This window comes from Heteronotia binoei, chromosome 4 (assembly GCF_032191835.1).
Source record: "Heteronotia binoei isolate CCM8104 ecotype False Entrance Well chromosome 4, APGP_CSIRO_Hbin_v1, whole genome shotgun sequence".
Lineage (NCBI taxonomy): Eukaryota > Metazoa > Chordata > Lepidosauria > Squamata > Gekkonidae > Heteronotia > Heteronotia binoei.
In genome coordinates, this window is record NC_083226.1 from 135,984,796 (window position 1) to 136,009,978 (window position 25,183).

At 39.8% G+C, this 25,183-nt stretch overlaps 1 protein-coding gene across 2 annotated transcripts in view; it reads right to left on the reverse strand.

Moving 5' to 3' along the window:
* CERT1 (ceramide transporter 1) overlaps nucleotides 1-25,183 on the reverse strand; it is a 105,644-nt gene that overhangs the window by 22,573 nt on the left and 57,888 nt on the right. The window contains exons 5-11 of one of the 2 annotated variants that reach the window (XM_060235829.1): nucleotides 24,305-24,443; nucleotides 22,944-23,024; nucleotides 12,964-13,121; nucleotides 9,651-9,743; nucleotides 4,730-4,816; nucleotides 3,660-3,752; nucleotides 3,100-3,177 (exon numbers count right to left, since the gene is read on the reverse strand). In XM_060235829.1, coding sequence (XP_060091812.1) covers nucleotides 3,100-3,177; nucleotides 3,660-3,752; nucleotides 4,730-4,816; nucleotides 9,651-9,743; nucleotides 12,964-13,121; nucleotides 22,944-23,024; nucleotides 24,305-24,443 — 729 coding nt within the window. The remainder of the gene's footprint in view (nucleotides 1-3,099; nucleotides 3,178-3,659; nucleotides 3,753-4,729; nucleotides 4,817-9,650; nucleotides 9,744-12,963; nucleotides 13,122-22,943; nucleotides 23,025-24,304; nucleotides 24,444-25,183) is intronic. The other variant, XM_060235830.1, reaches the window with a different exon arrangement.

Genomic DNA, 25,183 nt, shown 5'->3' on the forward strand with positions numbered 1-25,183 from the left:
TGTTGATCTTATGTTAAGCAAAAGTATTCTTATTGCAAAGAACCCACAGGGAGACCAATCACTCTTGCCAGAGGCATCGAGATATTAGCTGAAAGCCAATCTTAATATAAATAAATAAATTCAGAAAAGCTTGGTTTTACAGGCCCTGCAGAATTGAAGCAAGTCCCTCAGGGCCCTGGTCTCCTCCAATAGCTCGTTCCATAGCATAGGACCCAGAGCTGAAAAAGTCCCGGCTCTAGTTGAAGCCAACCTGACTTCTTTCGGGCCGGGGATAGATAAATGGTGTTGTGAACTCGACTGTAGTGCTCTCTGGGGAATATACAAGGAAAGGCGGTCCCGCAGGTATGCTGGCCCCTGGCCATATAGGGGTTTGAAAATAAGAACTAGTACCTTGAAGCAAACCCAGTATGCTATAGGTAGCCAGTGCAGTTGTTGCAATGCTAGTGTTATGTGCTCTCTCCTGGGAAGTTCCAGAAGAAGTCTTGCAGCAGCATTTTGCACTAGCTGTAGCTTCCGGATTAGGGTCAAGGGTAGCCCCATGTAAAGAGAATTACAGTAATCCAATCTAGAGGTGACCAAAGCATAGATCACTGTAGCCAGGTCACCACAGTTGAGGTAGGGAACCAACTGCCTGATCAGCTGCAGATGATAAACGGCTGATCTGGCTGTGGCTGCCACCTGGGTCTCCATAGATAGAGAGGTATCCAGGAGCACTCCTGAATTCCTAACCTCCTGTGCTGGCACCAAAGGGGTCCCATCAAAGATCGGGAGAAGGAGCCTCACCTCCGGACTGTCACAACCCAGATACACGACCTCAGTCTTCACTGGATTCAGTTTCAACCTGTCTGTCTGATCCAACCAGCCACAGCCTGCAATGCTGGGTCAAGCTCTATTGGCACATCATTAGGCCCACCATCCCACATCAGATAGAGCTGGGTGTCAGCTGTGTACTGATCCAACCAGCCACATTATTAAGTTTTATAAGGAATGTCTTCAAAAATGCTTTTGGGAGGACGATATCTCAAAGAAATGCCATTGAGTATTTAAGGATAATTTCATTAGTTCCTTGTTTTCGGGTAGCTTTATTCCCTTTCTTTGAAAAGTTGAGCAATGGTGCTACTGGTTTTCTGCTGCTGTTATAAAAAACAGAGGAAGGCCTGAAGGAAGAGGTCCTTTCTAAATGTAGAGCAGTTAAAGATAATCCTTGCATGATAATGTCAATTCTTGATAAGATAGTGAGTGGAAGCTATCAGAAATTTGAGAGATCTTAGAAGAAATTCATAAATGTAAGATATTCATAAATGTAGGTTATACAGATTATGTTTTCAGAACCGGACAGTAGCATTGAGTGGTGAGCACAGACAGAAAGAATTTAAGCCCTTTCCATACTTCCATTTGTACCTGTAGTGTTATTTTAAATGAGTTCCTTTCATAAGGCAAATGTGCTTTGCTAAGGTGTCAGAGGTTTTTTTTTAGAGGAATATAAGTACTAAAGTGGGAAGGAAAACTAGGATCACATCCAAAAATCTGCCTGAGTACAACTTAGAAAGACTCCAAAGACCCAGAATAATTTCTCATTACCCAAAAAAGACAAAAGACTTAAATCAGAGTAATAACGTTGTAGATTATCTGATGGCATTATTATATTCCAAGTATATCAACTGACAGCAGCATTGATTTTTCAGATTTCTCCTATTTCCCTCTCCATTCACATAGATTCTATAAAAGGTTCTCATACTCAAGGCATTATGCTGAAAATGTCATGTTTCCAGAGAAACAAGTATGGTACCATAGTTTATTTTAAGTGGTTTGCCATCAAAATTCTAGCCAATGTAACAGTTATTACTGGAGGACAGGAGAATGATGCAAGCCACTTTGGGTCCCCATTAGGAAAAAAAAAAGACAGGGCATAACTGAATTAATGAATTAAATAAAAACAAAATATTACCAAATTTTTATTTTATTTGAATCTTAATGCTTTCAACCCACTTTTCTCCACTCAACGTGGACTCAAAGTGGCTTAGAATATTGTCACCTTAATCCAACAGTAAACCCAAATTGACAAATCTAACTGCTCTCACAAAGTAATGCATGGGGATGGAAAAGGTGGAGCCAGTGGCAGCAGCTCTGCCCTTTCTGGAGCCAGTCTCTTGCCAAGAATGCAGGCGTTGCCTTCCATGATGTCATTTACTGGCCCCTCCATACCCTTACGTGTCTTTATGGTTTCCCATACTTCAATTCATAACACCTTGACAGGGTCACAGTCTATAACACATGTGCAAAAAGTTTCAATGTGGTTGCTTCATCTCCAACATTTAAGGTTGTCCTTCTACACATTTTATGCATTCTTTAAGGGGCACAGTACCATTTGTATAATTTTCTCTAAAATATATTTCCATGAAGTGTTCAGTTGGCTTTCTAAATATGGAATACCAGATCTTTTAATCCCCCCCCCAATTTTTCTGGAAACTCCTTATTTACAAATAGTGCAGAATGAAGAACTATGTTGCACTTAAGCTTCTTTCTAACAGAGAGAACATCTATCAGTAAGTTGAATTATTTATTTCATAGTCCAAATATCAGGATAGTCAAGAGATCTTGCCTCACAGAAGTCTTAAAAACAAAATGAAGAAATTACAGAAGTTAAGTTAGACCTACGTCTAACCCAAGTTGTCGTCTTTCTTCTACCAGTTTCCTTCTGTACTTATCAAGACATATCTACACTACTAGTGGAATATTTCTTTCCTACTGCTCCAGGAAGAAAACCCCCCTCTATCTATAAATCACTGTAATATTGCAGTCAACAGGTGTAGGATAATATTTAACAGCGATACCATTGCACTGTTTGCTTTGCTGTATTATGGAAAAATTAATTCATGGGGGCTTCTGGTTCCAGATAACTAAGCTTATCAGTCTCTGCAGCTTGTTCAGAAGAGTCATAGGAAGGGCCACAAGTGGGTTCTGGAACGTAAGTAGTATTTTTAGGAGAACATTTGCACCAGGTTTTAAAGAAGCACAAATGGTTAATATAACAAGAGGAACAGAAGTAATAAAGAAGCTCAGAGTTATGTAAATCCACTCTGTGTAGTTATACAGTACCTGAGCGCTGAATCTGTGAACATCATCAAAGGCACTGACTAGATCAATGGAAGACATGGAGGAAGAGCGACTATAGGGCTACCAGAGACAGACAAAGAAAAAACCAAGTAATCAGAACAAAGGCACAACAGAGCATTCAGTACCAACTTCCAAGCACAAGATAATGAAGAAAAGGAAAAGCACCACAAGCAGTGAGCAAAGTAGCGAGTGCTGACTTCAGGCACCTATTATGCTCCAACATGACCCTGTAAAATATGTATATTCTCAGTAATGCCAAAAGTTGTTGCTCAGGGTATAAGACAAGCCTTCTGCAGGACCTTTAAGGTGACACAAAGTAAGTTGTGAAATTCTGCATGCTGAAAATACAGGCACCATTGCTTATCAAAAGAACTCACAAAAAAGCTACCCTTTTTCCTCCAAAGTCAAAAGCATTTTGAATGACTTTATTCACTCCAAGTAGGAACCTTCACAGATTATAACACAACACTTCAGTTACATTAGTTACAATACAAGAAACTATCTTCAGAAATATGTAAAGGAAAGCCTGGACATAATTTTACCTTCTGAACAAATCTGTGAGTCCCCACACCAGAATATGCATCACCAGATGGCAAAGATGATGGCCAATGTAATCTGACTTTTTCACTCTGGGACTAGACAGAAAAGATACATTTACTAGCATGTAACATGCAGCAATTGTTTGATGTTGAAACAGCATAATGAAGTTCAGTCATAGTGACCAAGACTTAGTCTGGTCACACATGTAAGCCATCCTGTCCCCTCCCTCTTTCCTCTACTTATTGGTTGACACAAACCATAACTTGTTATGACAACAAAATCATGCCAACTTGGATCTGAGCAAGTGAGGCACTGTGGGAGAAAACTGAAATGTGTTGGGGAAAACAGGCAGCTCACCAAGTCCATTCATGGTAGCCAAGCCATACTTTGGCAGTTCTGTCTGAAACAAGCCAAGCTAATAGTTCCCAGATAATTGTCTGTGGCTAACCTAACATACTACCCTACATTACAAATACACGGCCTTAACATATACAATGTTTGAACTGTGTGGGCACATATAAAGCAGATGCCACTAGAGTTTAAGCACAAATTCTGAAGAAAAATATTTAGAAAGTTGAGTTTAAATCCATAATTAATCAAAGTTTATTGTGCTCAGAGTACTAAAGAAATTAATCCATGCATATTTACAAGTATTCATATTTACAAGTAGCATTCTGTCAAGGCTACAGCAGAACACTACTATAAATATTATATTGGCTGCACTAACTTATCATTTATTATCTTTGATTTCTAATCTGCCCTCCCCATAAGTGGACTAAGGGTGGGTAACAAGTAGTATAAAGCTATCAAAAACATCATAAACCATTTATCAATAAAATTAAATATCAATGAGAATATAGATTAAAATATCAGTTAAAATTATCATGATGGAGACATAAACTACTACCCTGCAAGACCCCACAGCTGGAAAAGGCAGCTCAAATAAAATTGCTTCTGCATGACATTAATGGTACTGTGGGCAAAGAGACATTGGATAAGTACTGTGTGTTCTTGAGACCTTAATACAGTTCCTCTATGACAAGTTGTAGTATACTTGAAACTTTAAAATTACCTGCTCTTCTATTTTATCATGCCTATCAAGAGCAGCTTCAACAGCATCAAAGAACTCTTCTTCGTTAATCAGACTGTTGGGACCTTCCTATGAAAAGATCAGTGAACAGTAAGTCAGTAACAGATGCAAAATTGAATTTGTTAGACAGGAAACCAGATGCACTTCAAGCTCTTCTTCACGTGGAAAGTAACTGCAGTTCAGATGGAACAGTTTTTCTGAAAATACAGCTGTATAGCTTTGGCAAAAACTATGCTTCTAACATTTCTTTTAAAAATGGCAACACCATGTATTGAACTCACTTAACACTTTCTTTTGTACCTATTCTAGACTTTACATTTTGAAGGAAGTGAAGAGAACATGCTACTTTTTAAGGTAACAGTTCAAATTATTCAAATATAACACCACAAATAAGCTGCAATCTCTGATCAAAAATCCGCTTATTAAAGGGGTAGAGGATGTAGCTATTAATATGATGTGACGGAACAGAAACAAAGTAACGTGTGTGGAACACATATGGCTATGAATGATCTTTTCTGTGATTCAAAATCATATAAAGGAACACTATTTGAAGAAAGTAAGACATTATATTTAGATGCATTCTTCTTTGGCAACCTACAAGCACATACACACCTTTCCACCTCATCCTTTTTCCTTTTGATAGCCTTGACCTAACTGATGTCATTGATATGATAATATACTACTTAAGGATGGCTAGCAATGCTAATTAGATGATTAACACTACTAAAGATGTTCATATTTTATATCCTATTATTTAGTTTAGATTTTAAGAGTATAGCTCAGAATTATTAAAGCTATAGGGGACTGAAGATGAAGTTCTGGTCACTCTTGGGCCTCTGCCTAAAAGTGAAACTCCATTCTTTTCAGTATCTGACAAGCACTGCTAAGTAGATCTATTTAGCATCACTTGCTTCATGTAATTAGCAGCTCAAGGTCCCTAACCACTGATAGGAGTTGGAGAGAAAACAGCAATTGGCTTAGGGCGGCAGAAGTGCCATCTTGCTACATTCAAGCAAAAGGAATTTATGGCAACCCTTTGATTCTGAGATAAGGGCATTCCCAGTGTTGATGCTTGGATTTCTGGCACCAGTGTGTCCAGTTAAGACATATAGCCTTGACATGGTTCACACTTCTTGGTGTAAATCTGTCCTTCTGTTTATTATTCAACATATCCCTATTGCTCTGATAACTTCCAAAAGGAGGATCTATGTGTTCTTTGATGTACATAAAAAGGAAAAGGTAGTCCCCTGTGCAAGCACCAGTCATTTTCCAGTGCTGTTGCTTTCACGTTTTCACAGCAGAGGGGTGGTTTGCCATTGCCTTCCCCAGTCATCTATACTTTCCCCCCAGCAGGCTGGGTACTCATTTTACCGACCTCGGAAGGATGGAAGGTTGATTCAACCTGGAGCCGGCTATCTGAACCAGCTTCTGCTGGGATCGAACTCAGGTCGTGAGCAGAGGGGCTCTGACTGCAGTACTGCAGCTTTACCACTCTGCACTACGGGGCTCTTTTGATGTACATAAACATCTTCTAATGAATGTAAGGTAAATTCAGTTTAGGATGTCCAATGGAAAGCTGCCAGGTCAAATACCTGGTTTTCTGGGACTTGTTGATTTAGTGCTTATTATAATAAACATCAGTTTACTTTCATCCTCACTGGGCATCTGACTGTGTGTTCCTAATTGGGCCTGTGCATACAGGTCACGAGCTTGCGTGGAACACCTGCAATTAAGCAAACATATGTTCTGTTCCTACAAGGATGTTTTAAGAAATGGTGAGGCTCTTAGTTTTAGGACAATGGAATATCAATGTTTACCTACTTTATGCATATTATACGGACAACTAGATAGAGATCTGAAATCAAATCTACTAATTGAGAAGATGATGCAGCCAGAGCTGTTTTAAACCCCATTCTTCCCACTAATTTTACATAAAAGTCATAACTGACACACACTAATCATGACACATATTTCAAAGTTCTCCCTTGCATTTCTTTAATTTTGACAATTTGGATTAAGAAACAATTAGTGACAAATGTTCATTTTGTAAGTATTATGCAATTATGGCAATGCTTTGAACCAGGGGCAACTGTGCTTTCCTATCATTTTTCTCTGATGTTTTTAGGTGGTGGTTTTCTTAATTTATGTTGTGATGCTGTAGCATATGTTTTATCACTGCTAAGCAGCTTTTGGGTTCTTATGACCAAAAACACCTTGCTTATTTAAAATACTTAATAGTTCTCATTTATATGCCAAGCATAATATACAACCTCTCCCAAAATGCTCAACAGATTCTTGTCCCCCCAACCCTCCCCGCTCCCTCATCTAAATGCAGGCAGTCACAGGAGCATGTGTAAGAAAAAGCCCCCTACTTTTCATACACATGGACATCGTGACCACCAGTATGGTTGCCAGGGTGCCTGGAGTTTTCACTCGCACACATCTGCTCTAAGAAGTGGACTTTGCCCACAGTTTCTAAGGCTTATGTGGATACTATAAGCCTCAGCTTTGCAGCAGCATTCTACATCTCTGGATGGGTGTTAGCCAGAACTACAGACGAGCTTCCAGCTGCTCCTTGCGTGCCCAGTCTCAGCCATTGCAGTGGAAGAAGCCATGCCGCCATAAACTGTACAGGCAAACAGTTTCCAGCCTGTTTCCATGATCCAAAGGCTAACACCACCAGAATCCATCTTGTTTTCCTGACTCCATTACAGCAAAGCAAGAGACTCATGTATCCAACAGCTGCTTCAACTTCTGCATAAGGCAATCAAGCTTATCTTAGGCATGGATCCTGCCGGACCGCCTAAGCCTTTGTCTAACGGAACTCAAGACAAAGACTGGTGCCAAGAAGAAGACTGAAGAAGAGGAAGACCATCTTCAGCGAGCCAAGTTCCTTTGTGTAAACTGGGTGTTACCTTAGGTAGCAATTTGGCGATCTATTGTAACCTTTTTAGATAAATTTGGTAAACTCAAGCACACCTCCACCAAGTAATTTACCCCATTCTTTCCCTTAACGGTCATCCTGGAGCCTCCCATCCTGGCCCATTGCTACCTGGAAGTCCAATCAGGTAACCAGGGCCCAAGCTTGTTCATTGGTCAGTTATGGGCTCCCAATTAGGTGCCACCAATTAACTTGCTATTGGCTACTGCAGAAGTCCAGCCCTTATGGTCACTTCAGAGCCTCCCCTTTTTCTGAGGTCATGTACCAGCTGACCGCTGTCATTCACCCCTGTACCTCCCATCCCCTAAGGGCTCAAGGGAGTCCTTATAACCTGTGACCCAGTTCCCCACAGGTGTGCATCTAGCAGTACCCCAATTCCGCTGTCTAGATCCATCCCCGATTCTGGCCACAGCTGAGGGTCCCATTTCCCCCGTCCTCTTTCGTTGCCATTGGAGCCTTCCTTGAAGACTATGATCGGTAATTATCACCCTGTTTGTCTATCCATGTGTTGCCTCTTTATCTCTATCTATTTTTCTTAGGACTATATGTATGTTTCATGAGCACATTGCCTTGTATGTATGCCTATATTTTTCTGGAATAAATTTTAATTGTTTTATTTAATTAGAGTCCTTGGTAAATTTAAGCATTAATTTCTGGACATGTATCCTGTATATAGAGATAAAAAGATCCTGATTAAGCCAGGTGCCCACCTGACAATTCCCCAACCTCGTTTTGAGGGAATTTTGGCTTACACATGGGAGATGGGGTGGAAGTTTGTTTGTACCTTCTCTGTCCTTATCAAGACCTCCCTTTCACTCCAGAACAAGTGGGGGATATGGGAGCTGTAAACAGGTGACCTCCACTCTCCCTACTTACCAGAAACAGGGAATCAGCACTGTGAACAGTATAATGGTCAAGACTGCAAATGACACCAAATTATTTACTAAAAACTGAAATGAACTGTGAAGACTTCCAAGATGAACTCTCCAAGTTGTGTGAGTGGGCAATGAAGCAGCAAATGAGGTGCAATGTAAGATTATACACACTGGGGCAAAAAACTGAGCTTCACGTATGCATTGATGGAACTGATTTGATGGTGACTGAAGAGGAAAGAAAGATGTTGAGGATAGCCCAGTCAATTGTCAACTGAGTGTTCAGCAGCAATAAGACAACATATTCTATCAAAGAGACAAATTATTAGGAAAGAAACAAAAAATAAGATGGTGAATATAATATATGGTGTATAAATATATGGTGGAAGCACACTTGGAATACTGTGTACAATTTTGGTTTCACAGAGCTAGAAAATGTATAAGGAAAGGCAAACAGGATAATCAAGAGAAAGGCAGAAAGAATTTAGAGTGTTTCAGTTTAGAGAAAAAATGACTAAGTGAGCGATGTGATAGGAATATGGCACAGAGAATGGGAAGGCAGAACTGTTTTCTTTCTCACAAAATATTAGAAATCCAAGGACACCCAGTGAAGCTGATGGGTCAAGAACAGACAAAAGGCAGTGCTTCTTTGGCATTAACTACAATAAGATATATTGAAGGTCACTACTTTAGATAGATTAAAAAGGGATTAGACAAGTTCATGGATAATAGGTCCATCAGTAACTACTAGTTATGATGGCTAAGTAGGACCTTCATATTCAGATGTGTAATATACTTGCCAGCAACAAAGGGATCCTTTGAACTCTGAGCCCCTGATGTGAGCCTTCTTTGGCATTTGGCTAGCCAGTGCACAGAACAAGATGCAGGACTAAGAGGGTTTCATCATGTACAGTTCAGTTGGTGAATAATTTGAAAGTGAAAACTTAAGTAAGAAGTCTAGTTGTTAGCATGCCTTAAAAGGTACAGAACCATATCCTTTTCATCTACCAGAAGCTAATACTGAAATTTTGCTTCTGGGAATTCAAGACGCAGGATAAATGTTTAAATCAAAATTGCATGTCATTCATACCTCATAGTCTGGCCCTCCAAAATGGGACTTTTTTTTAAGCTCCGTCATCGCATTTTTGTATGCTTCTTCAATCCTCCTCCTCTTTTCAATTTCCTGTGAGGACACACAAAGGACAGAAGTTTATTACTTGACCAAACACTGAAGCAGATATTAGAACATGATCTGATAGCACCTTCATACATTACTAGATCATGCTGCAAGATGCACAGGCAGAGAGGAATACTGGGTTAATTCTATAAGGACCACTGACCAACAGGATCTGTTTAGCTAGTGAAAAATCATGGGGTTGTTTTGCAGTAACCAACACATCAGCTAAGAAAACGCTAGACAGTTAGTCCTCAGAAGAGATGTAAAGTTGTATATAAACACAATATACAAACAAAGAAAATAGATTAAAACAATTTTGCTACAGTTTAGTTAGTTAACATTTATATCACACCTTTCTGCCCAGACAGAGGCTAACAAATGAACAATCACTTCAATAGTTTTTCTTGAAATCTGATCTTAACTAGTAGTGGCCAAGTTTGCAGACGGCACAAAATTATTCAGGATGGTGAAAACCGAAGATGGCCATGAAGACCTCCAGGAGGATCTTCACAAACTGAGGTGGGGTGTGCAACAATGGGGCAGATCAAGTTCAGTGCTGGGAATGTGTGGAATTAATCTACTTGATACTACATCATCCAACAAAGTTCTGTGTAACTTTGAATTTTTAAAATAAACTTATCGTATGTTAAAAAAAGTGTAAGGTGATGCACACGGGGGAAAAAATCCCAACTTCAAGTATAGGCTACTGGGGTCTGAACTTGCTGAAGGTGAGAGGGAAAAAGCTTAACGAAAGTGTCAAATCAGTGTGCTGAAGAGGTGAAAAAGGTAAACTATGTTGGGGATTATTCAGAAAGGGATTAAAAATAAAATGGCTGATATTATATGCCCCTGTACAGATCTATGGTGCAATCTCATTTGGAAAACTAAATGTAGTTCTGGTCACCATATCACAAAAAGGGCATCATGGTGGAAAAAGTACAGAGGTGAGTGACAAAGATTATTAGGGAGTTGGAGCACCTTCCCTATAAGGAAAGGCTGAAGAGTCTGACTTTTCAGTTTAGAAAAGAAGATGAGGAGGAGGACTGGATTTATACCCCGCCCTTCACTACCCAAAGAAGTCTCAGAATGGCTTACAATCTCCTTTCCCTTCTCCTCCCCACAACAGACACCATGTGAGGTAGGTGGGGCTGAAAGAGCTCTCCAAGAACTGCCCTTGAGCAGAACGTCTCTGAGAGAGCTATGACTGACTCAAAGTCACTCCAGAAGATGCATTTGGATGAGTGGGGAATCAAACCCTGTTCTCCCAGATATGAGTCTGTGCATTTAACCACTACAGCAAAAAAGGCGATTAAGAGAGTGGGACATGATAGAGTTTTATAAAATTATGCATGGAGTGGACAGAGTAAACAAAGAGATATTTTTCTCCCTCCCCCCAAATACTAGAACTCAAGGGCATCCAATGAAGCTGATGAGCATTAGATTTAGGACAGACGGGCATCTTGATTGTTCTTTGACTAGACCGGATGTTTTTAAAGTTTTAATTTGATTATTGTTATAGTTTTATGATGTAACCTGCCCAGAGCCCATTTGTGGGAAGGGCAGGATAGAAATTAAACAAAATGAATGAATGAATAAAAGCAAGGGATTAAAATATGGAATTTGCTGCCACTGGAGGTAGTGATGGCCATAGGCATAAACAGCTTTAAAAGGGGACTGGACATATTCATGGAGAACAGGTCTATCACTGACTACTAACTCTGGTGACTAATGGGAACCTTCGCATTCAGAGGCAGTAAACCTCTGAAGACTAATGTCATCAGGAAACACCAAAGGATACCCTCAGCCTCTTATGCCCAGTTTTTGGTGGATCTCCAGAGAAACTGGTTGGCCATTGTGTGAGACAGGATGCTGGACTAGATGGAGCACTTATCTAATCCAGCAGGGCTTGTCTTATGCTCTTATTCTGTCACCTCTAACAGAGAATTTTAAAAACCATACAGGGGCAATAGCATATATGAGAAAAAACAAAAATAAATTAATTCTTGCACATTTTGTACTATTCCAACTCCTCTAGAGCAATGTACCAGAAATTACTCAACAGCAGCATTTATTCTGGTTTAGATGCTATTAACTGGTCCAACCTTCTCATTCACCCAGAAGCCATCTGAAGAATGAATGCTGGGGATCAAGGACATCTTGTAGATGGTGCCACAAAGCAGCAAGTGGTATGGTGAATAAGTGGAAGGAATCTGGCAAAATCACCTCTTGTGTAGAGAAAAACTTTAACCAATCCATTGTCTTTTCTGCAGCCCTCCCCCCATGTGCCTCATGGCATTCAAACTGACCCTCAGAACTGGCTTTTCAGGGACCTTCGGGGACTCCCGGGAGAAGGAAAAAGCAAGCAAAGATCTTCTTTCATTGATGCCTTCAACAGGCAGTTTGCAGGATCTCACATTTATAAAGAATTACATAGATGACGCAGAATTAAAATAACTTTGAGGTAAGGTCTAGCCTGTTTCACACATGGGCTCTATCACTGAAACCAAAGTTCTCAAACGTGTTGGGATTCTTTTTGCTGGTTATTCCTCTTATCAGCAAAACAACATAAGAGTGTGTGTGTATGTTCAAAGTTGATATCAGACTTCAGGTATGCTATTTAAATAAGGGTGTAGAATTAGAAATTTACAAGAAGAACCGTTCAAAGTCCTCTATCACATAGCAGCACTTTATTCATACCTTTAAAACATTTCTGTCAGGAACTGGTACTTATTAAGACATATTCATCAAGTGCGTTGTAGAATGTCAGAAGAAATATTTGCTTTTTATTTCAAGTTCTGGATTTATCCCTAATAGTCCAGTAGTATTTCCCATCAAAAAGTGCTGAACTTCACAACACTATTTCAATAACAGCTGTAAACACTTCCAAATGCTTGAGCAGCACTCCTAGTAATGGGTAGAGGGGTTTTCCTAGTTTTCAATTGGATCTGAACATTCCTTAACCTTGTGCTTTAATCTTGTACACCAATTTGGAAGACAGAAATCTTAAATACCAGTTTGCAAGTTAGAAATAACGGCAACAGCCAATGAGGGACAATCAAGCGATGCCTGGATGAAAGACCAGGATGCAATATGATATTTTGCTGATATTAGAACGCCTTTCACCAAACACATCTTTAAAATACATAACTGCATGTGAACCCAAGCTTTACCACCCTTCAAATATAGCTTACAACCAACACAGACACCAAAAACTGCAGGACCTTACCTTATCCAGTCTCTTCTGCCAGCACTCTTCACGTTTTACCATTAGTTCAATACAATGCGAAAGTGTAGCAAGGATTCCAGCTGTCGTTGCCTTGAAAGTTATAGCTTCCCCTTTAAAGTCTATGCCATTTATTCCCTTGGGCGTTACATAGGGAAACACTAGAACAAACAGATCAGGCATTTATCAGTACAAACTTCTGCTACTCAAATGAATATGCTACTGCAAAAAGGCATGTACTGCATTTCTGGCCTGGAATTAAATACAGCATCCATTGGAGTTAAGACATTTGCAGAGGGGGGCAGGGTGGAACTACAGGAGAAATTCCCTTCTACAGCTTCATCTTTGCTTAGCATATTCTCAATTCCTCCTTTTCCTAACACTGTATTGAAAAAAATCATGTGGGTGGCAGGAGCAGTAATACTGTTTAACAATAGCAGTTTGACAGTTTAAAGTGGGACTTAATTAAAACAGAACCACCTTAAAGCTCAGCAGATGCAGTATTTCAGGACCAAAAGCTGTGCTCCAGTCTAGTAAGAAATGCTCCCAAGTATCCCAAGGCAAGCAGTCAAGTTCCTAATGATGACTTGTGAAATAGAAGGGCAATGTCTTAACATATCTAAGCCAATGAATTCTCCTTAGCTACAGTGGTTTTGAATACCTCATACTGCACCAGCCATCTGTTGCTAAAGTTGTTCAATTTTTTAAAAAAATATGTCAAAAAATATAAGCCAGGCTGCTATAAAAATATATGAACGTAATTAAAAACTGTAAAACACAACATTCAAATCATGCTATGTGTTGACACAGGGGCTGTCAGCTTACAGTCTCTTAGACTATATTTCATAATATGTCCCCAGATAATGCAATATTTGACTCCTGGAACAAAATTAGGCAGATTACTGTTTATTTGCATTATAGCATACAACATAACATGTAATAGTTCAGCTTAGTCCATCATCATTTGACCACTTTGCAGAGCTTTATGTACATTTTTACTAACTGCAGTCTTGAGGCTGGCCAATATAATCCCCCTATTACAGCAAGGAATGCAGAAAGTGGACAGAAATAAGGTCATCTGAGAAGAGGTATATGCTTCTAAACTCATCAAATGGAATGGGCTTACTCTGTTTAAGACAGCATAGTCAATAACTTAATGGTGGAATCAAGATCTTAGGTAGGGGCTTCCAAACTTGCACCCTTTATTTTATACACTATATTACTAAAGCTCAACAGCAGCTTTGAAAAGGAGTAGGTATTTGTCAATAGTCTCTTCCCTCCCTCCCTCCCTTATAACATTTCAGAGGTGTGCTGTTTGTTAGAGGGAAGTGGTAGCTTTAGAAGGTTCAGCTTGAAAATCATGAAAACCAAAAAGTAATTATTATCCAAAAGGTGGGGGAAGCAATGAACTGATATAAATGAAAAAGAAAAAAGAAAACAGCAGGCTACATTGTTTCAAGTTCTTTCCTGGTTATATTTTTGAAAATAGTACACCACTCAATGTTTTTGCCTTAGATAACAGCCTTATACATAATTAACTATGATCAACTGAACAATTACACTGATTAAGTTACAGAAAGACACAGAGGATGATGCATGCATAAAACAGCCGTGTTTCTGCTGTTAGTACAACATCTGAAGTTATAAAATTACACAGTTACAGTTACAGCCCCAACTCCATTCCAAGATCAGAATCTTTTCTTACTCCATCCCACGCAACTGAAAGATTTAAGCATCTCTGGACATAAAAGTGAAGGGATAGTGAAGGAAATAACAGCTTTTGGGGAGTTTAAGAACTGACAGTAGCACTGATAACAGTCCTAGATCAAAATCTTCACATGAAGATACTTGGGGCAGAGATAGAAGAGGTCTCAAACCACAAGTATGATTATCAAAGAAGAAAATAATCTTTGCAAAACTGCCTTCAGCCCTTTTAACACAGTGAGGTATCCAACCATCTGCAAACTTTGAGGAGTGGGAGTGTCTTCGTTTTTCTACCCTGCTGCAGTTCATCAAGTTCTCAGACATTTGTTCCTGGGGGTCAGCAGAAAACAGCACTGAAAGCAAGGTGGGAGTCTGCAGTGGGAAAGGCAATGAGAGGAAATCAATATTTCCTCTTCTGAAGACTCAAGTACAATTTTGGCAGCCATGCTTTCAGGCCACAAACAGGCCTCATGACTTAAGAAATCAGTGTACTCTGACACACTGTTCTTTGCCTATGAATTTGGTTCACCTAAGAGAAAGACCTTGCAAAAATCAGAAAAATTACATCCAGGCCCCGAATAGCCTCATCAGAGATCATATCAAGGATATAAGTACATTTACTTTACAGCACATCAAAGGAAAATACAGTGGCTCTTGTAACAGGGCCATTTGTTGCCTCATAAGGTGGATAATAGTGTCCAAGAGAGTACTTTTAGCTTGGGCATAGATGCAATTTTTCTGATTTTTTTGCAAGGTTTTTCTCAGGTGACCCCAATTCATTGGCGAAGAGCAGCCTCTTCAAGAGAGCTATATGCCTCATAGTCTAGAGCAACTGAAATGCTGTTTCATCTATGTAATGTTAATGATGAAATCCTGAAAGAGTATTTTGCTAATTAATATTTAAATCCTGCCTTTGATATCATGCAGCATGATTTATTTGCTTCCTGATGCCTTACTCTTTGAGGAGATACATGAGATACATGTTCAAGTACTTAAGTGTATTTTATTATTGTCTCAAGAGAAAGTTCCTTGGTTTATCAAACTGAACTGCAATATGATTTACAGCTGACAAATGAGCAAAAGCAAACTGAACTTTATGCTGATAAAACTTAAGTTTTTAAAAATACAAATGCAGTGATGGAGGAGTCCTGAATCTGCTTCTAGATGGACTGTACATTTTTATTTTGAAACACATATTCCTAGAAAATTGTATGAAACTTATTGGAACATAAACATTTGGGTTTGCTTGTGTCAAATGGACTATAGTTGAGGCTGCCCCAGCTAAATATTGCTTTTTAGGTTTCCTACTGCACCGAGAGAAGTCATACTTAAGGATAAAAAATTTCATGGATTGTAAGTATTTGTTATGTGCTGAGATTCTGAAAACTAGTCTTTGTACTAATGGTTCCTGCTGAAGTTTTCATGTATCTGTGCAACCTGTGAAATCTTATTGTTTATCCTCTGAAAATAGGCTCTATTTGGATGAATGACGTATCTGGATGTTGTATTCCTGCTTTTCATCACCCTGTTGTCAAAGCAGATGTTTTATGTTTTCACTATGAATTCTAGCCTCCTACCTGTTCTGTCTGTCTGATTTCTAAACTGCCCTCCCCCATACTTGGGGCTCAGGACAGTGTACAACATTCAAAATATGCATAATCATATTTACATAAGTTCAAATAGTAAAACAAATACAAATAACCATTAATATGGCATCTAAAACCAGATCATCCTTACCCCAAGGGTAGGGGGGGAGTGAATGGACAGGAGGCCAGGCTAATTAAAAAACCATTGCTGTCCTCAACCATAGGCTTGGCGGAAGATTTCTGCCTTACAGGCTCTGTGGAACTGAACTAGGTCTTGCAAGGCACAAAAATAATTTGGCAGACAGTTCCACCACACTGGAGCCAGGGCTGAAAAAATCCTGGCTCTGGCTGAGGACAGCCAGATCTTTTTTGGGCCAGGGATCTCCAGAAGGTTTTTTTTCAGCTGAGCACAGTGCTCTTCAGGGGATGTTTTTTTGATGTGTGGACTTCAATCTCCCTAAGCTGGACTTGCATTTTGCACTTCTAGCACGAATTATTGCAAATATGAAGTATCTGAAAATCACATTGTCCTGTACATCTGATCCAATAGAACAGATTTTGGAGAAAGTGGAAGATGAGTGGTGCAAACTTAATTTACAGGAGAAGAGTGGGTCAGAATGGTAAAATTTACTGGAGAAAGCCTTGTCTCAATTGAATCTATAACTGGTAACATTGTTACACGCACCCCTAACCAAAGCAATGATCAATATGTATGAGGTAACTTTTGGAACTGTGTTCAGTTAGTTCTATTAAGTTTTTATCATTGTTTTTATTTAATGTATTTTTTCCCATTCTTGTAGTCCATGTTGTTAAATAACCAGGACAGGATTATTATGCATTTCATGAAATGTTCTGAAGTTCTCCATAGCAACTCAGAGGCTCTATAGCGCATCTTTTCCCTTAAAAAGTTATTCTCTTAGACCTAACACATTCAACTTGGCATTTCCAGATAAGAGAACTCTGCTGGCAACTTGATAACAACTTATTTTAGTCCTAAAGTTTTGCTAATCTTTTACAGATTTATGACTTTACAGACTAGCTTCACTGCATGTAACGAGAGGAAATGGGACAGCCATGCTTTTTAGATAAGTAGGCCTTACAGCTTAAGAAATCTATGTACTCAAAACCAATATTTATTCAGCTAGCCTGTGAAATTTAGTCTCCTTTGCTCATTCTTCATGGAACCAGCTATTTGCTGTACGTGGAACCAGTTACCTGCACCTACTTGGAGGAGGTGCCAAGCAATGTTCCCTCTAAGCTGCAGAGTCTTGTGAGCAAAAATTCCACTTTATAAGCTACTGGCATTAAAACTGTGAGCTACTGCATAAATTAGTGTACACAGGGGTCATCCTTCCTGAGCAAAGACAAAAATATGTGAGCTGGAGGCTAAACATCTGTGAGCTAGCACACACTAACTCAGCTTAGAGGGAACACTGGTGCCAACCTGTATTGACTTTTCTTGAATGGAAATTGTTTACCTAAATACGGATGCCTTACTCTTGGTTTTGGAACAATTATAATTACAAAAAGGAATACACCAGACTATGCAGCAGGTAGAGAAGCCTACCATCATGCCTTGAAAGAGGCTGGTTTAATTGGTGTCACTGTCTGCTAATTAACCTGCTTTTCATCTTTAGCAAATTTTATAGAAAAAGGAAATGTTTGGTTGGAATCCACTTTGTCTCTATGATCCAAACACACAGTTTAAGGAAGGGAGATAAGGAAAACATTCCATTCGTTCAGGTACAGAAATAATGGCTCAAGTTCAGTTCAGCAATCAAAGCTAATGAATAATGTATCAAGCATCTTTTCAAACAAGATGGGGAATTACCTTCATTGAAATATCTCAGGATCTGGACCTAAAGGAATATACTAATTAAATTTACTATTTGCTGACTTAAAAACAGGCCTTGAATTCAGCAGGAGCTCACAGGAGCACAGCTCCTGAACCTTTCTGACTGCCCCCTCCTCCTCCCCACCTACCTTGTCAACTGAATAGTAGGTGCAGCTGCATAACAATCCCTGGATTAGGAGAGTGGGCAGCCAGCCAGCCACCAGGAGTTTTGCCATGCCCCCAGCAGCCATTATTAACTCCTGGAGAAGCCCACACCATCCTTTCCCAACTTATGTAATTTTGGGCAGTGGGTGGCTTGCTGACCTTTTGACTGGGGGGGTAGCGACCAAGGAGAGCCCCAGGTGAGCAAGGCCTGCTTGGGCTGGCTGGATCTCTAATTATTAATGACATAATCGAAACACTAGTTGACAAACTGTTCAAGTAGTTTAAGTAAGCCCCACATCAGTAAAGACATCAGATTAGTGTTGCTGTGCTAGCATAAGGAACAGAATGGGTAACAGCACTACAAAACAGGGTTCAGTTTCCATTCTAAAACCCCTCAACCATGTCCCATATTCCTGGAACCAACACAATGCTATACCAGTAAAAACAATGACATAAATACAACAGATGTTTTGCAATACAACCATTGCTCACCTTAGGGCACCAACTAAATCTGCAGCTAATCACAGCTAAATACTACATAAGCTCTAGTCAGATAAACTATGCAGCATGGGGCTTCCTTCTGGTATCATGATGGATACACACCAGCACAGGGGAACAACTGGTGGTGGTAATTTTGCTCTAAATGTTTTTTGCCCAAACATCCAAGGAGGACATCAAGTGTTATTACAGCATTCCTCTAACACTGCTCTGCTCAGAAATCTAACTGCCAATCCATTTTACAGCACAGATACAAAACTGAAACCAGTGTGACAGCCAGTGTGGTGTAACAAAGTGGTGAACTAGGATCTGGGAGATCTAGGTTTGAATCCCTACTCTGCCATGGAAGCTTGCTTAGGCCAGTCACATACTCTCAGCTTAACCTTCCTCACAGGGTTTAAGTGAGGACAAAATGGAGGAGAGGATAAGAATGCAAGTTGCTTTGGATCCCATTGGGGAGCAACATGAGATATGAATGAATAAATATATAAAATAAACCTCCACTCCTGTTCCAACTGAGTAAGCATGGGAGGAGGATCACAGGCCTCAAACTTGGATTGTGGCAAGTGCTCAAACCGCTGTAACACGAACCTACAGGGCATGAGGGGTGGAGGTATGGGAAATAAAAGCACATCATGCGCACGGAGCTCACTTGATGTCTGCTGAATATTACTTGTTACTGTTCTTGTAGGGGTTTTTCTCCCTTAATCTGGGCAGCCGACCAGCATAGGAAGGGTCAAGGATGGACTGCATTCACAGTGCGGAGCTATTCATTCAGGAGCCTATAATACAACCTACAGATCCAGTGACTAGTGAGCTTCTACATGACCTATGCCATTTCTCTTGTTCTCATTTGAATTCTTCACTGTTACAACCTGCTTAACAGGGGAACTGTTTAAACAACATGGTCATATAGTGATAGGGACTGCTCCCATTTTCTAATACAGAAGAGTCAAACTGAAATAAATAGAATACAAATACTAAAATTTAAAAAGAAACACAAGAAGATTTAAGTGTTAAAAATATAATAAATACAATCAAGAAGGAAAATCCAGTAATATCCCTCCAAACCACCATATATAACCACAGCAAAATCCAAACCCTCCACAATCGAAAGAAACATCTCTTACTAGTTTTCAATAACTACAGTATTCGGGACATGCAGACATTAGATAACATATAGAAGGTAAGATGGAACATTGTGGAATCCATATGCCCAAGATCAGGGAGAAGAGCTACAATATCTTAGCACTATCTTCTGGACTTGGATCAGTTCCGCAGGGCCTGCAAGACCGCCCTCTTCAAACAGGCGTTCATTAATGATGGTACCAATGTTTACTGCTAAATTAATAATGCTTACCGCCACTGTTAGTCTAGGAATGTTTTAATCACTGATTGGTTTTAAATGTGTTCTTAATGTTTTATTATTGTATTGTTCATTTTAAATGTTGTAAGCCGCCCTGAGACTGCTCTGGCGGGGGAGGGCGGGGTATAAATAAAATTTTACATTACATTACATTACATGGACTTTGCCTGCCAGGAAGGACTGGAACCACTATTTTGGAGGTCATCAATTATGGCAATGAAGGTGGTTTCTGGGCCAGCATCAGGATGGAAAACAAACTGATAGGGATCTAGAAACTGAGTTAAAAATGCAGGTCCAAGAATATTTCTCAGATAGTCTCAAGGGGATGATAAACACACTTCCAAAGATGTATTACCTTCACAACAAAATCAACCCTATTTCTGACATCTGGATGTAATAGAGGACAACGCTTAGGCAAACAAACAATGAGTAAGCCTCATGCCAGTTTTGCCTGTGTGCAGAAGATGAAACACATAAGGGAAATAGAAAGAGGGGAGGGAATCTTCAGATCATGAACAACTATTGAAAGCTTCAAGCTAGAGTGGATTAGAACTACTTTATCTTGATTCACACAGTGACAACCAATCGTAGCCTGCCATTAATCCTTAAAAGAAAACACTGAAACACTCTTGAAAGCTTCATTGGACAACACTATGCAAATATAATAGTGGCAGAAGCTATTAGCTCTTTTGCTACCATTGCCACGAGCACGTCTTAAAGTGGATTCATCCCAGGAAAACTGTGACATGTTTTCCTAGCCTTTCTGGGCCTAAAGAAATTTCTGTGTTGAACTCTGACAGACTTAATGTAGCTCAGCCTGTGAACTGAATCTGTGTTTCTAAAGAACAGGTACCTGTGTATATGCAGTTGAGGATGCCCATAGATGCTTACGCAAGAGACAACCTTGTTCTAGTGAAACTGTTTGTGCAAAAGCCTGCCATGATGCAAATCTGAAAATTGAGACATTTTGAGACCACTTTCTGGCTTTGGCTTACCAAAGATGAACTGGAGATGAAGGCAGAGAGCCTGAAAATGATGTCTTGACAGAGACTGCTTTAATATATCTCTACTTGTTCCTTATCCTGCTTATTTGATTTTTAAAATACAATCTCAGAACGATACATTGCTTCGAGCCCTTTTATTTTTCTGCTGGGGAGTTGATTTGTGTTGAAAACCTACCCCTTTTCAAGGGGGTAAAAGATTGGCTAGTTCAGGTTACTTGGCAGCTAACAGTAGAAAGCCTTAAGTCATGAGCTGTCAGATCTTCAGTAAAAGGGACATCTATAACAAAATTAATTCTGAACCTTACACTCAACGCTTCTGCTTCATTGCTATAAGCTCCTGAGCATAGCAAGAAGCTAATCAGATCCAGTCACTCCCAGATGCCTCCTGGATCAAGTCAGTCACCTGAATCTTCTTAGTACAGTAAGCAGACTTTTCCCTGCATGTGAGAGCACCTACAAGCAATCATATCAAGCCAACTGAATCATTTCTGTACTGCAAAGATCAGAGTTTTAACAGGACTCCCAGAAAAGCAAACGGAAAACAAAATTTAAACAACTGTATACTTAAGTAAGGACATTGGTTTTCCAAGCTATCAAGAAAAACACAAAGCAATTTTAAACTTAATGATTTTGAATGCTAAAAGGAACCATGTTACTAAAGTGACACTGAGACTGGCTTAACACTTGTTTCCCAACCACATTCTACTTGTATTTTTGTCTGTATAGCATCTAACAGGGGAAAATACAAAACAGAAGTTTTGAACTCTTAAAGCTCTGAAGTGTTAACATTTTAAAAACAGATTTTTAAATCTGGTTGATTTTACTTAGACAGCTGATCTCTATAACAGTGTGCCTCACGGTCTCACTGCATCGTTTCTATATGCGGCTTATGGCTACCCCAGCCCCTCTTCCGCCTCAGTTCTTCTTCTTGAATTTTACCTCACGGCTATGAAACTCAAGGGGTGGGTGTAATATGGATTTCTCAATACTAGTCTCTTCAGGGGTTTTGTTTTGCTTTCAGATGGATATAAATTCAGTTTGTAGGTAGGGGACCACAACAGCTTTGATAGTTTTCCCAATATACTGGCACCAGAGAACTTTAAAGTAAACCACAGAAATTTATTAACGTACACACACCGTCTTCAACTGGGGAATGGGAAATATATACATGAGCTATATTGTATCTCAAGCAGTTAACAGTTTCTTCGTAGTTCAGGCTTTATAATATCTAGTTCACTTAGGTCTCTCAGGTTCACAGTTCATATAGATTCACTTTCCAACACTATTCTGGGTTGGCCTCTTGGGTATAATGGGCCAAGTCCCTTAAGTCGACTGGAGTCTCTTCTCCCAGCCCTTTAGACTTCTAGACCCACATTTTTCCCTCAACCACCTCTTTAGCTCTTAAGAGACGTGTATCTGTGTCTGTGACCTCACAGGTCTTTTACTGTGACTCTTCTCTAGTCACACACAGCCCCGCGGCTGTCTAAATAGAGTGAACAGTGAGCTTTGCTTCTCTCGAAGACTCTCCTCAGCTCCTGTCTCAGTTCCTTCTCAGACCAACTGCTCTCTTCAGCAGTCCCCCTCAGACTCTGTCTGTCACTAACTGCCCTCAGCCATTAGCTGTCAATCACCTCTGAGAGTTCTGAGCACTCTGGCCCCCACCCTCAGATCACCTGACGCAGGCTCTATGCGTCCTTAGTTTTCTTGTTAACCCTTTCATTACCATCACAATCTCAAATTTATATTTTACACACTTTTAAAGTAGCCCCTAGGTTATTCTTTTACCACTGGAATACTTAAGATATCATAAATTCACATGTACTCACATTTTTCTTTACTACAGTTATTATGCAAAAATTCCCCATCAGAGCGTGTTGTAGGAAAATCATCCTCATCATCTTCTACCACTGCAAGAGAGATTATTGAGGCATCTCGTTGAGAATCCCAAAGTCAACAGCAGAGGGTACCTTTAATACTGCAATAATATCTAGAAAGTCAGCCAGCCAGCCATTCTGCTCTTACCAGAGATTTTGTTTTAAAGCTGCTTTCTTACATGGAAACAGTTTTCATGGAGGAAAAGATGAACATTTTCATATGTTAAAAGAGCACATCTCCTTTTGATGTATGCATGAGAGGAAACGTAGAAACCTAAATACAGCTGTACTACTTGGGGATTACTTGAAAATACCAGATCAGCAGCACAGTTACAGGGATCTTTTATCATATGCTCTAGTCTAGTGCTTTATTTGTTTCAGATGAGTCACTCCATGACTTCACACACTTAAGAAATGTTATGCCTTTGGCTTCCCAGGAGAGGGGAAAGCAATATTTGGCTGGCCTCATTACTATATTTACAAATTTACTGTAATGTCAAGATTTAATACAGAGAATGGATGGTCAGTAACAGTAAAATCAGTATCAAAGCAAACAGTGAAGTTTCCTTCCTGATTAACTGCATATTTTAATATTTCTGCTGCTAAGGCTGATTCTATTCACACTCTTGGAACCAATCCTCACCAAACTCTGTGGCAGACTTCTTTCCTAATAAATATGCACAGGGACAGAATAAAACAGCTTTGGATTTCTTATTTTAATATCATGGCTGCATCAGCACTTTGTTTCTACAAGTGCCCCCTTTTCAAGAGGAGTTCACATAGCAACAGTGGGCTTGATTAGATACTGTTAAAGGATAGAATATCAGGTCCCATCATCTATGTATACTGTGGTAAAAGGTCATGTTTTCAATGCTTCTATATGTTTAAGAATAAATGTGTGGTTAATCTAAAATATTTATGTCCACCTTTCTCCTACCAGGACACAAGGTGGGTAAGTTATGGTATCAGACAGGAAACTGAAAGGAACACAGGAGTCAATAGCAAGTGAGCTAAAGACTAAAGGATACAGCCCCTTTTCTCAACACAACATTGGGTTGAATCCAGCTAGGTTTTACAAATACACAATGTCATTTTATTCCCATCCATATTACAGCTCCTCTCCCTTGTGGCTACTGTACATGATGCTCAGCATAGCCTTCTTTGGTGGTTAAAAAGGACCACGTCTCTCTTTGTCAGAAACAGAAAGGTGGCTGGATCTAACATGACTGGATAAGAAGACTGCCAGCTAAAGACTGAAAACACATTTCAGTGAAATCCTAGAAAGTTATGCCTTTTGACTTTAGGAGAAATACCTTTATCTCTCTGGAGTTCATCCTTGGAGACAGCATCTGCACAGGCATCAAAGTATTTCTGTAATGTATCAACCTGTCTGCACAAGATATCCCTGAAGGTTTCCATTTCAGCAAGCTTCTCACGCAAACTGTGACCCTTCTGAAAGTGCAGGAATTAAAACAAAATATTGAGTTGGTATTGCTAAATTCAACTATGAAAGTACACATTAATCACTATCAGTTTTCTGATAGAGCAGTTTTCTGGTTATTATGCATGATAGGCTCAAAACTTCTTTACAGCAAGTCTTGACAAATTTCCTTTGTATTGAGAATCCAGCACAGAAAGTTTAGGAATCAGACATAACAAATCCAGTAAAAGGTTGGTTATCTGGCTCCTCCTCTCAGTTACCATACACCTGGCTCTTTCAGACAATATGCCTGCCCCAGCTGACCAGGTTTAATGCCTCTGGTCATTGTTGGGCTTCTGACAGCACATGCTACTAGCCAACATCATTCTTACATGCTTCCTTCCCCTCAGTCTGCCTGAAGCTCTCAAGAACCAGCTCTGCTGGAGGGCTCTGGGGGCTGCTGACCTGCATGCTTGCCTATTATATAGGACAACTTTGTGGCTTCAGGGGGAAAAGCAAGGACGGCATCATCAATTACATTTCTAAAGCGCCCTTCCGTGGAGGAAGTGTACAATATATTTAAGACACAATTAAGTTAAAACATCACAGTGCATAATTAATTTGAAACCAGACAGTCAATCATAATTCCAATAAAACCAGCAGAAGCAAAACTTCTGTCTTAGATGGCATTCTGCATGTGGTCACTTCCTCCCAGTGGCAGGATCATGGGTCAGATGAAATGGAAAAACCACTGCTGTCCTCAACCTGGTAG